This window comes from Schistocerca americana, chromosome X, assembly GCF_021461395.2.
Source record: "Schistocerca americana isolate TAMUIC-IGC-003095 chromosome X, iqSchAmer2.1, whole genome shotgun sequence".
In the NCBI taxonomy this organism is placed as follows: domain Eukaryota; kingdom Metazoa; phylum Arthropoda; class Insecta; order Orthoptera; family Acrididae; genus Schistocerca; species Schistocerca americana.
Window position 1 is genome coordinate 512,790,504 of NC_060130.1, and position 13,377 is coordinate 512,803,880.

At 41.1% G+C, this 13,377-nt stretch overlaps 1 protein-coding gene across 1 annotated transcript in view; it reads right to left on the reverse strand.

Annotated features, from left to right (window-relative positions):
- Nucleotides 1-12,616, reverse strand: part of LOC124556104 (uncharacterized MFS-type transporter C09D4.1-like) — a 95,047-nt gene extending 82,431 nt beyond the window's left edge. Inside the window, exon 1 of the mRNA XM_047130128.1 lies at nucleotides 12,314-12,616. Coding sequence (XP_046986084.1) covers nucleotides 12,314-12,616 — 303 coding nt within the window. The remainder of the gene's footprint in view (nucleotides 1-12,313) is intronic.
- Between the last annotated feature and the right edge of the window lie 761 nt (nucleotides 12,617-13,377).

The following is a 13,377-nucleotide window of genomic DNA, read 5'->3' on the forward strand; positions in this document are numbered from 1 at the left end:
ATCACTGTAATAAAATCACAAACCTTCTCTAACCCGTGAAGTTTCATTTCATTTCCTCCTCTTCTTCTTGGCGTATAACGTTTTTTTTTCTTTATTTTTTTCAGGCAGTGTACATTCAACCCTCGTTAAGAGATTCCTTCATTTGATGTGACGTTTTCACAGTAAGCTTGATCGCCCCTTTGTGCTCACCGGAGAAACCAACATCTGGTGGCTCAAGCCAAGCAGCTCACGAGCAACGTACACGTTTGGGAGAATGGTGCACGCGTGCCTCTTGTGAGCCGCTCGGCTCGCAAATGCATACGCACCTTAGGAAGGAGGTCAGGTGACGAGAGCAGTGAGTGGTGAAGAAATATATTGTGACGTGAATAAAAAGTGCAATGGGGCGAACGTGCGAGTTCAGTCAAGAGTGTTGCTACAGTAGGCCGCCGTCAGGTGACAGCAGTCTGTTTGGGAAGTTGTATACTAGCTACAGCACTCATAAATGCAACAGAAACAAGTACCTGGCAAAGTGAACTGTAGCCCTGAATAGCAACGTCGAGTTTATGCCCTAAAAACAGGGAGAGGAGATTGTTACAGTGTACAGACCAGCAGTCTTACACCTCACACTCCACATGTCTGTAGACCTATACTCTGCATAGCACGACACTGAAGCACTGATCAATACTTCTCGGATACTATCATTGTGACAAAGTTTGTTCAGAGTTTAATGAATATGAAACTATATTTCGTTTGAAGAAGCCACTGAATGCTTTAACTCTAACGCTTCATTATTCGTATAAATTTAACGCAATATTTTTTAAAACTATATCGCCTCGTTAATATGTGATGATTCTTTTTTTAGCATCTCTTCGAAGTAATTTTGAAAACAGAATGACAAAAGCTGTAAAGTTTACGGACAGCTAGTATTCCTTTGTATTGTTCATGATATTGTAGAATTCGCTGTCTAATAACACATTTATCCATAACGTAAATGGGATACTTATTGTGTGCTCTTTGTTCCTTGTTCTTTGCCGTAGATACTTGAGTCCTACTCCACTTATTACCGTGTCCTTTCTGCCATAACATCGATTTATTCAGCTTTACCATAAGTACCTTTCTCGTCAGTATTGTCACTCCTTCCTCCTTATCTTCTTTAACCCATTTAAGATATTAGCAGAAAGCTGTCGCGAAGGCTCTTTCGCCATCACTTTACGTGCTTACACTACAAGTATAACGAAGCATACCACTGAACCAGAATGTGACTGTATCTAGTCAGGCGACCAAGTTAGTTCCTGTTACGGCCGGGTCTTCGGTTCGCATTGAAATGTAATAAAAATAAAATGGGATGTACACTATCCGTCCAAAATGTTTCGATACTGATTTTATTCATGGCGTACAAGTGACGTCAGTGCAGCAGCTATAGTGGCAGCTTGGACTAACAGCAGTAAACAGCAGATGTACATTCGACCAGTCAGTTGTAATTAGGCAGTGTTATTTACTGGAAGTGTGGTGGTCGTGTGTCAACGTAGTTGCTAACAAATTGCAGTGGAGCAAAAATGAAGTGTTCACAACGTTCTCTAGACTGTCTTCAAGAAGAGAAAAGTGTGTGCGAAGTTTGTCCCACACACCCTGACTCCCAAACAAAATCATCGACGCGTGGACTCATGCCGTGACTAGCCTGAACTGCAAATAGCGGGCAGTTCTTTTCTGGCAAAATTCATCACGGGTACAAGACGTAAGAACCTACTGCTAAATAACGAAGTGCAGAAATTCACATGAAGGATCAAAAACTTGGACAACATGAATGACATTCAAGCCAGTGCGACTCACCAATTGAAAAACGTTCTGTGCGTTGTAATCAAAGTTGTGGGAGACTGTAGAACACTTCAGGCATTAATACCTTCTTAATTTTTCTCTTTTTTTTTAAAAAAAAAATCCAGCCTCGAAACTTTCTGAACTGATGGGGTATTATTAAATAATTGGAATTTTATTATTACTTCCAGGAGGATTTAGACACAACGAAATATTACGTTGTGGGATTAATGATGGCTCCTCAACAATTCGGTATAGCTGTGTCACGTAATCGAGCTCCATGTGCCTACGTAGTAGTGCATGCAGCACGGTCGCACCGCTATCAGTGTGCATCGTACAAGAACAGCGAGCTGTTATCCGCTCCTTTGTAGCCATAAGGATGCGAAAATGACTGATTTAATGCGCGTGGAACTGAAGAACAGCAGAACAAGCTCGATATAGGAAGTATCGCTGGATTTGATCGCAAGTGGAGTATTTTGAGGTAAGGAACCAATGGTAGGAAACGAATATTTCAGGTGGTCCGAGGTTTCCAGTGAGCTATACGCGTGAGGTACATGTTTGTAGAGCGCTTATGTTTCATAACACGTCTGTTGTCCAAGTCGTTGCAGGTTCAAATGGCTCTGAGCACTATGGGACTTAACATCTGAGGTCATCAGTCCCCTAGAACTTAGAACTACTTAAACCTAACTAGCCTAAGGACATCACACACATCCATGCCGGAGGCAGGATTCGAAACTGCGACCGTGGCGGTCGCGCGGTTCTAGACTGAAGCGCCTAGAACCGCTCGGCCAGAACGGCCGGCTAGTCGTTATAGGAATTGCAGACATACATTCATTGTATGGTTCAGTGTGATGTAGACTCTAGAAATTCAGACGAATTTACAGGAAAAGTGACATTACCCTTCCTGTCGGTCTCCGCTTTCGCGTAATTAATAGTCCTATCCTCAACAATTATTTCGACCGGTTGTGCTGGTGTGGCTAATTGAAATAAACAGATCATAAACGGATGCCATATTAATGTACTCCAGAATTGTTCAGCAAGAGTAACCGCTCACGGTAACCAAAATTGTACTTACAGACGTGCCCTGGACCAAGGGCATTCCTTCGATACTATTTTCAAGGTTGGACAGTAATATTGTAACCGTGGATCGATTCCAGAGCGCCGGCCGAAGTGGCCGTGCGGTTAAAGGCGCTGCAGTCTGGAACCGCAAGACCGCTAAGGTCGCAGGTTCGAATTCTGCCTCGGGCATGGATGTTTGTGATGTCCTTAGGTTAGTTAGGTTTAACTAGTTCTAAGTTCTAGGGGACTAATGACCTCAGCAGTTGAGTCCCATAGTGTTCAGAGCCATTTGAACCATTTGATTCCAGAGCTGCTAGCTCAGTGGCACCCAGCCTTTCTGAGATCATTACTTCTGAGTTCACTCAAGTATTAGCTATCAACCCCCACTCCCTGACCATCATCAACGGTAGGGCCTAACTAAACTTTAGAATGAAAATGAATTTTATTTGAAACCTTTTACTTTTGACGTGGCGAAAGATAAATTACATTTGGTGTCCACACGTCTTAATTAAGCCATGAACTAATGAGGCAATGAGACAACTGGTGCTGGTAATGCTTATTTCTAAGAATAGTTTTTTCATTAAGTGATGAAGCAATTCTGAGCGCATCGTGAGTGCTACCTGCAACGCCTCAGAAAAGAAAGATAACTATCCTCACTATGGTAAGCACTTGTTACAAAACATGTTTCCTCTGCATCACTCCTCTCCCTAGCGACAGTTGTTACACCCAAAGCTTGCGTCCCTATTTAAAATCGATCAAGTTGTCCGCCTCTGTAGCGTAGCGGTAGCGTTACCGCTTACCACGCAGGGGGCCCGGGTTAGATTCCTGGCAGTGGACTGGGTGTTGTGTGTCCATCATCGTTATCATCATCACTGACTCGCAAGTCGGCGATGTGGCGTCAACTAAAGAGGACTTGCAATACGGCAGCCGAACTCCCCCACATGGGGCCTCCCGGCCAACAATGCCATACGATCATCTGTCTCTCATCCCGTCTCATCTCATCAATCAAGTTGAAATTGGTGCTCTACATTTAGTTTTCAAATCACTTGATTCCTAGACTCCTTACTGCAGAACGGGTGGAAATTGGAAGACTTCAAATTTCCAATGCTTTGTGTATGACAGCTGCCAGCAATGATAATAATAGTGATAATAATATTACTGTGTAGACCCTACAGAAATATAGTAGCCATTAGATAGTTACGATTGCGTTGTGCTGTTCGGTTATTTTTACCACGTCTTTTTTTTTTTTAAGTCGCATTCTTGTCTGTCTGTTCGGTAGAGGTGGGTGTGGAAGACTTTGGTAAAGCCTGACATCTAGGGTGCTCCACAAGACCAGTAGTTGTATAGGTGGTATCGAAATGCGTTTCAGTGGGTATACTTGCATACAGGCACAGCTGAGCAGAGAGCTGAGGGAGGAGGAGATGAACAGTGTGAGAGGGAAGGCTGAGATGGTCAGAGAGAGGGTTGAGGAGCAGATATTAAGAGACAGGGGTAAGGATTGATAGGTAGTGGAGGAGAAGGAGACAAATGGGAAGAGAGGGGAGGAGAAGATGGACAGAGAGAGGGGGAGGAGAAGATGAACAGAGAGAGAGGGGGGAGTGGGAGATGATCAGAGAGAGGAGGGAAGAGGTAATAGACAAAGAAAGGGAGAGGAGGTGATGGACAAAGAGAGTGGGGCAGGATATTGAGCTGAGTATTGAAATAAAAATGTTATAAAATTTTTAATTAATTTTGCTTCCTTCTTTATTTTATTTTTGGGAAAATAACAATGAAGTAGATTGATATATCATCAGCATGTAGATACACCATTATTCTATTTCAGAAATTATCAAGTGAAAAGACACTGACACAAACCTCAGACTTAACATTTGTCTTTCTTATCTCATCAACACGTCTAAAATCCATTGGAAACTCACACACACGGTTCAAAGGCAGAAAGTAATTATTTAAATAAAAATAAATTTTCTATATACCACGTTTTTAAAATGGGCTGAAACGTATAAAAATCTATCCTGGTCCCATACAGATTCCTAACCCCATACAGATAGTCCTGAAAATTTACGGTTCTGTGTTTTTAATAGCTATGAAAATACTTGTAAGATTTAAAAAGGGGAACGTTGGTCGCATGTAATACATAACTGATACATGGATAGTTCATCTCTGTAATATTACACTACTTACTAGCTGATGCATGAATAGTTCGCCTCCTTACAGTTATCTATTACACGTGTCTCACGTTGTTCATTTTAAGCCTTACACGTCTTTAAGTCTCAGAAGTTCACACTCAGAAATTTTCGAAACTACATGTATGGGATTAGGAATATGTATGGGGGTAGGGGAAATTAATATGTATTTTTAGTCCAGTTTAAAAACTGGGCACATTAAAAATTTATTTTTATTTAAATAATTATTTGTTGTGAAATGAATAATGAAATAAGGTTTGATCCACTGCAAGAACCACTTACAACTCGGACAAGGCTGTTTCATGAAATATTTAAATAAGTGTGATGCACATGTCTCAGTTTTACTGTCATAAATGCATCGCACAGAGCAAGTGTGTGCCAGGTGGACTGTGTGAAGAAGGTGCTCATATATTCGTTTCATAAGCTGTAATTTCCACCTCACTGTCTCACACGCTATTGCTAATACTTTTTTTAAAAATGTAGTTATTCGTGACTAACATAATCAGTCAATATTACAATCTTACAAAATAAGGATAATAGTAATGACAATTTAAAAATAATTTAGTTTCGTACCGAAACGTAATGGCACCCTTTTGTTTTTACCGGTCAGAAAACTTAATTTTAACTCTTAGGAGGTAACTAACCCCAGGTTAATTCACTGTGCCAGGCGCATGTGGAGAGCAACGCACAATCTACTGTTGGGCTGGTCATGGCTAAGGAACTGTGAAGAATTTTGATTAACAGGAACTGTGTACATTGTTAAAGAATTTTACATGGAGAATATATTATGAGAAGAAAACACAAAATTCCCTTCACACATGGGATGGTATTTGATAAGCTATCAATCTTGCTAGCTCAGTCCGATAATGAGCTAGAGTAATAATTCATCGGCACAACTGTAATCAGAAGCTGACTGCAATACCCATCGAATCATGACTGAGAAATGGCGTTTGAACACTGAATACTGAAACAATAATTGTTGAAGTGTGCTAAATTCCATTCTATTCGATGCGTTTGAGAGACGTCAGACGAAAAATCACGGCAGGGCTTTGCTGCGCACGGAGAATTTACACGCATGGTACAACGTGGATTACGGAAGCGAGCAGACTCTGCTGTAGTTTGGGGGTGATGTGGATGTTCTCAGAAATTCAACAAGCGTTTGTCATCTTCTAAAAACTTCTAAACGGTAATTACTAGATGTTAGAAGTTACGACGAATTTGATCACTTTTCAAGCAGAGGCTCATCTTTCACGGAAAATGCAGTTGCGACGCATCAGCTCCCAAACAGTGGTCGTCTGGAAATGGCCTCTTCTTTGGCACCGAAAACCATTGGCCTTTTTTTCGGCGGTTGGCTTGGTTCCACCCAAGTTATAAGCCCTCGCTTCTCCTCAACTCTAACAGGAACGACAGATGAAAACTGTCTCTGTTGGCGTCTTCTAACTCAGATTTATGCACGTGACCTGCGAATGATATCATCCTTGTCTTCTTGGCGTGTTCATACGTGAAATCTGAGGCCATTTAGATGAGAATTTAATCGAAATGTTTACGTTTCAAACACATGTGTAGTCATTAGGAAATAATTTTATACTGAAGTCAGTAGTGGATCGTAAGCCCATGTTCGCAAATATATCCCAAATGGATTGTCTGCGGACACATAAGTACCCGAACGTTTTAGCTACTGTCATAGTATGATTCCACCCGTATCGCTTTTCGAAATTAATTATAACGCACCCTGCTTTAGTTCAACTCTGTTCATGCTCAGTTTTAATCAGGAGGTAAACTCACAAAAATTCAGTTTGTATTGTTTAATAATACACTTCTCACCTTACCTGAGAAATGATTAAATTCTAGCAAAGTGTTCTGTTACTATAATCAAGCGAAACAGTATTGTGGTTCTGCTGCTACACGTAAAAGTGTACTTTGCATATTGTGAAGTACAAAGCCGAAGTCATATTTTATTTGAACAATGTAAAAGAAAGTTCTTCTGTTTGTATTCTTGTGGATACACCACAACAACAGGCATAGCGAACGATGTAGGAAGTGCAGCGATCTCGAACTGTCAAAGTAAGTTTCATAATGCTAACTTTACTGTGGGCTAATACAAACAGTCCAGTAATATCTTTTCTGTCATACTCTACATAGTTATAACACCGCTTACGATCACTGTCACTGGCGGTGAAGCACGTAAATAAACTTCCGAACTCCAGTTTGCCTCGTCGGAGCAAGCGAATGATTGAGCGGCGGGGGGAGGAGAGGGGGAGGGATGGGGCGACATGCTACAGCTTGCAGACTTTTATTGGTTTTGTGGTAGCTGTAAGAGCAATTCCAGTTGTTGTTGCTGGAATTCTCACTCCTGTTCTGCTGTTGCTGCTGCTGCTGCAACTACTGCCGCAATTGCTGCTGCCATATTTTTAGGAATTCAGGATGCATGCCTCACACTAAATGGTTTCACAGTGAGCAAGTCCTCGTCGCCACTTTTCTGCCTTGCTCTGCATAGGTAAACACGGTTTAGGATCACTTGAACTGGCGGTGACGCAGAGACCTGTGGAACAAACAGGTGATTCCTGTGGTAGACGTCAGTAGAGTTCACGAAGTGAATGGGCAGCCAGAGGAAATGTCCAGAATGTGGCGGAAGTCGACGTAAGGGAGTGAAAACAGTTCAGGGAGCGATGCGAATCAAAAAAATATAAACACAGGGCAGATGAATCACTCTACTGTCAATGGTGCATATCGACCACTTCAGAGAATAGCGAGAACTGCCGGACAAATGCGGGGCTGCGGTATTTACAGGAACTCTCGCGTCAGTAGATAGGCACACACGAGGGCCCAACTAAAAATACGTGTCGCGCAACGAACCTGTGACGTCACACTAGTCGCCTTGTCCGCCATAATTCTTGAACTCTCGGCTCCGTGCAGGCCCACAGGAACTCAATACGTCAATCAAAAGGTAGCCACTAAAGGTCTTAACTTAGTCGTGTGCTATCGAGAGCTTGTATACGTTTAAATGCGCAGTTAAGAATTATTAAACTCGTCTAAAATAATTGCTCGCTCCCTTCTAGAGATGACTGCTGGCACTTGTAAGACTTGCAGTGTCACGTGCTGTCGTTTCTTTCTCGTGGGTCTCGCTCACACGCCATGCCCGCGACGGGGGGGGGGGGGGGGGGCGGGGGCGTCCTCTGCTGTGATATGAACCTTGGGTATCTTACTTCTGTGTCGGTAGTTGGGCTAAGCAAGAAATCCGAATCACTGTTAGATACAAAAGTATCAGATGCAAAATCTAAATACACTCACTAGGTTCTTACCAACAGACAGCTATGTTGCAGACTACAGTACTAAGTTTCATGAATGGCAGGGATCTAATGTGAACAGATATTTAACTAGAGTGGCTCCGCCCATTTCGCATCACCGTTTCCAGCCTGGCACATGGAATGGGTACTGTCCATGCCAGTCGATACTTGCCTGGTATGGTCGAACCTGTCCAGTATAGGTTTCTGTGTCCTCAGAGTGCACAAGCCTCACCACCACATCAAGGTCACATACCAACAGGATGTTTTTTGTTTTATTTACTTTAATTTTTTTCTAATTCTCCAGTTTTTATTGTTTCTGTTTTACATTTTTAATTTTTTTTGTGTTTAATTTCTTATTGTTTTTTAATTTTTTCGTTTTATAGTTACACACGTTTTATTCATATACGCACGAGACTGTATACACAAACGTATGGAAAACAACCGTAAATACTTAATACAGTGCACAAAAAAAGGTGCAATACAGAATGAAATATTAAATACTGTGCAGAGTTGATGATAATAATGTATGTAAATAGTTTATATCACGTAGATAAACTTACGATTCGACCGTATTGCGTAGATAAAATTACTTAAAAGCTTACTATATTAAGAGGTGAATATTATTTGTTGCGCTAAACAAACTATTGAAAAGCATACAGCTTGTAATTATTTCTTATCTTAAAATTCTTGATAATGTTTGTTTAAAGTGTCAAATTATAAAAATTGAAACTTAAGAAACCATCACCATAAAAAATTAACGTGAATTATTTTGGTGCGAAATGTTGCAACAACCAAGCCGAATTAAGTATGAGTATGATTGGCTGAAATAAGCAGAACAACTATGAAACAATCTATTCACTACAAGATACGATCAACTATTCAATCCTGTATGAAAACCGACGAACTTAAGCTTGTTTTGTCCAAAAATAAATTTTCAACGAGATAGCATACTATTTTTAGAAGAAAATGCAGTAAAACATTTTCTGTTGGTTAGAAATAAGGCGACCTTTTGTCTGATAATTACTTTGATAGTAATTTTCTGGTTAGTTTAATTTTCTGTGTCATCATCTATAAAGCTTTAAATGCTCGATCGAACAGTGTATCGTTTTGTATGGGGCTGAACATAATTTTGGTTTGGTACACGCATTGTTTCGCAAGTCCAAAGATTTTTCGATATTTTAAGCGACTGCTGAATGAAATTTTTAACGTATTAGCAACGAAACAATAATCGAATACAATAACCATTTTTTAAAATTATATCCAAACGCAGCGCTTAAATTGTAACGCTTTTCTACGAAACACTGTTTCATGTTCAAAGGCGTGGTATTTCGCATGTAAAAGCCGAACGATGAAAACTTTTTGCCACCGTTCCTTACAGTTATTGTAAGAACATATTTTTATTATTATTTGTATCACTTTAAAACATCTCAGCGCGTACGATTCGAGTCAAATCACATTTTACATGCATTTTATGTCTAAATTTGGAAAGCTGTATCGTAGGAACGGATAAAGCCTTCAGAAAACAAGATTACGACCGTTAATTACATGTGTCTTTCTGCCTTCTTACAAAATTTGTTTCGATTCGCAGAAGTCTGAAACACAGAAGCGTCGTGAGTAAGAAAAACTCACAAAACATGTTTTTTGCACTTAAAATCCAAATGAAGCTACATTTTTGAAAGAGAGTTTTCAACTTTATCTCAAGAATTCATTTTTTTTTAAATTTATTTGATGCACGTTAAACCGTTTCCGCGCACTCAGTTCACGTGAGAATAATGTTACATGGTACATTTAGCTCGACTTCAAATCATCATATCTCGACAACGGATAAATATTATTTACTGGATAAAAATTTTTCTTTTGATTTTATCTACCTTCTTGCAAAGTTTGAACCGATTAATACAGGTTTAAGGTATAGAAATGACGCACTTCAGAAACCTTCTAACGAAGCAAGATTTTTTTTCAAATGGTTAAAACTTATCTTAGGCTAAAGTCAGATACACAGGTGGACGAAATTTGATCTATCAGTCTCGTTCCAGTCCACAGTTATTTGAAGGCGACTGTTTTTGCACATAAAATCCGAACGAGGGAGACTGTTTTTGCACCTAAAATCCGAACAGTGCAAATACAAATGGTGCCATTAACTGAGCATTTATTTCAACCCAATTAAACTCTTTTGTAAAAGGAATTAATCGATTCGCACAATTTGCCTGACGCCAACTCCGGTTTGTCGTTCAAACCTTGGTTAATATACTGTAACATAGATCCAGTAAGACAGATATTCGAAAGACTGTATAAATGGCAGCTGGTCCGGGCTAAACCAAAAACTTTTCACCCCATGTTCCTAGTTCAAATAGGAACCATGCACCAAGACAGCCTGCCCCCCCCCCCCCCCCCCCCCCAAAAAAAAAGGAACTGCGATTCTACGCAGGGCCTATGCATACATATTACTGTCAACGTTTCTGTGCTGTAAAGATTGTACAACATTTATTCCAAATGTGAACTGCAATGTTGATGATAATGATATTTATTTGGGAGAGATGACATCAAACCATGGTTCGAAAAGAAGCTTAGCGTTGAAAGTCTCGTCAATAGTAAGTCCTTATAGACTGGGCGGTAACTCCGGTGGAGAAGGACTGGACAGGAAAAGGCCATCCTTGTATTTACCTGAAATGATTTATGTAAACTTTAAAAATCTAAATCCGTATTACCGAAAAATATTTGAACTTTGCTTGTCCCGAACGCGCTCGTCTTAGTCATTTCGAAGTCACTTGTATCGGTGAAGATTTTTCATAATTTCTGTAACTCAGTTCGTATGTGGCTGGATCTGTTGTCAGTGTCAGGAGTAACTCCACCTAATATCCTGTTACAGCGTAAAGTTAAGCTCCGACACGTCAGTCGGAAACGAGAGAGCAGAGAGGGCTGTGGAGAAGTCGTGGCTGTGAAGTCAACTGCACGCTGACCGACCCCTCTCCAGGACGGCAGCGGCGTCTGTGTGAAGAGGACATAAGCGCCGCGCCGACTGGTCGCGCCGGTTCTGCAGTAACATCAAGACTAGGCACTTCAAGATCAGCGACTAAGGAATTGTATATACAGAGGAACAGTGTCTATTTTGTCTGTCGCCCTTTGATTGCTGCGCATCTGTTTAACACAAAGTTAAGTATTGTCATCTACTTTTCGTAATAAAACTCATTAATACGATTTGCTTGAATTGTTGTCTAGCGATCCGAGAAGCCGGTTTCCTAGGCACCCCATATTCGAAGAGCAGGCAATGGTTATAACGTGGGGACAGAGTGTGGGAGGAGGAGATGGACCACTAGAAGACTGGAATATATACATACCTGGGCATACCCAGCTACCTTATAACAGATTTGAACTAAGGTTACTCGTCTTGTAAAGTATGTCATTAACGTGTGCTAGTGAGGTATCTTCCGTCCCATGTAGCAGGTTCTAATACCGGTGGCAGAAGAATTTTCACCATCAGTGTAGAGATGGTAAGGGGACAAGAGTTGGTGACATCCTGATTGTCAACAACAGACTGTATGTCATTGCCCCGAGTTAGCTGCCATACCTCTCTGCAGAATCTCATCTAATGACGGAATATGACACGTCTGATGCCGATCATTCCGGCAGATTAAACTCTGTGTCCTCTATGTTACCATCCGAGAGTGGTCCATATGTTGATACCGGGTTATTCTTTCTCCTTTCAGTCTCTCAGCAAGATAAACACGGCACTACACGCTACAGGAACTCAGTGTAATCACTGACACTATACTCATATTTCTGACACGTCGGACACGCAAGGTGTTGAAATAGCATCGAGTTAGGTGACTTGTGCTAGAAAATGTGCCACACAGAAAGTAATTATGTACACTAAAGGAAAAATTACCTCGTTTTATTAGCATGCCCAGTTGAAATTTTTCAACCAACATTAACAAAATTAAGTCACAGCTTTTCAGTATGGCGTACTGACTAAATATAACTCCGACTACGTACCTTTTTACTGATGAAAAGAGACGCAGGGAAGATGAAAGGCACGGACGCCAGCATGTATATGACAGACGTCCAGTCGACAGCGAAATTGTCCACATTGTAATATTTTCGAACAACGTTTCCGACTATTGTGTACTGCATCCATTGCCAGTTGTTGGACATGGAGAACAGAACGTACATCAGAAGCATTAACCATCGTCGGCGGTAGACCTTAACTCTCGTCTGCTGTTCACCGTCAACCGGTTGCAGCTGTTCAGCTGCCTTGCCATGGACATGAATCCCTGTATAGTCACCTTTCAGTGCCATCGTCCCCGCTCTCTCACGCAGAAGCCCTGTGTGGTTATGAGATAATGAATCCTTCTGCAAAGCCACAACCGCTTTTAATTACATTGTCCCAGCTGCCCCACCTTCTCAACCGAAAGAGGTAGCACGTGATGTGTGCCCAGGAATCTCCGTACAATTCCTCCCAAAGTAGGTGGCGGTCTTGAAAAGTAAACAGCCCAAGTGTCATTCATTCATATATACGACTGAAAGACAATGGTTCGGTGTTGGCATAGATTAATAAGTCACTGGGAGAGCACATGCTGGATTTTACTTCAGCAGGCAGTAGTAAACTAAGACTTAGTGAAATACTTTACTGATTTTCGTGAAGTTCTTTACAACTGAGCTACACAGCAAACCCATAAGAAGTTCCGCTTCTGTTTCTCAGCTCGAGCACACAAATACAAGGTCACCATACGCAGTCATTAAACCTTATCACGGAAACCAGAATCTGTTCGCTATTTAGATAGTCAGATGGCATACTGAATGTGCCACAATTCGTGCCCAGTGCGTTAGTGACGATCACATATCTAATTTAGTAAAGTTTAGCCAGTTTTCCACTCTTACTCAAATTGCTGCTCTAATTTCCTTTACATACAATAAAGGTTAGTACTGAAGGTGGCATGACACAGGGATATGACGCAGTTCTAGAGACTTTGGGCTTGTATTCGGGAAATTTAGGGTTGAGATCCCGTGTGGACATCCTGGTTTAGGTTTTGCGTGGTTTCCTCAAATCCCTTCAGACG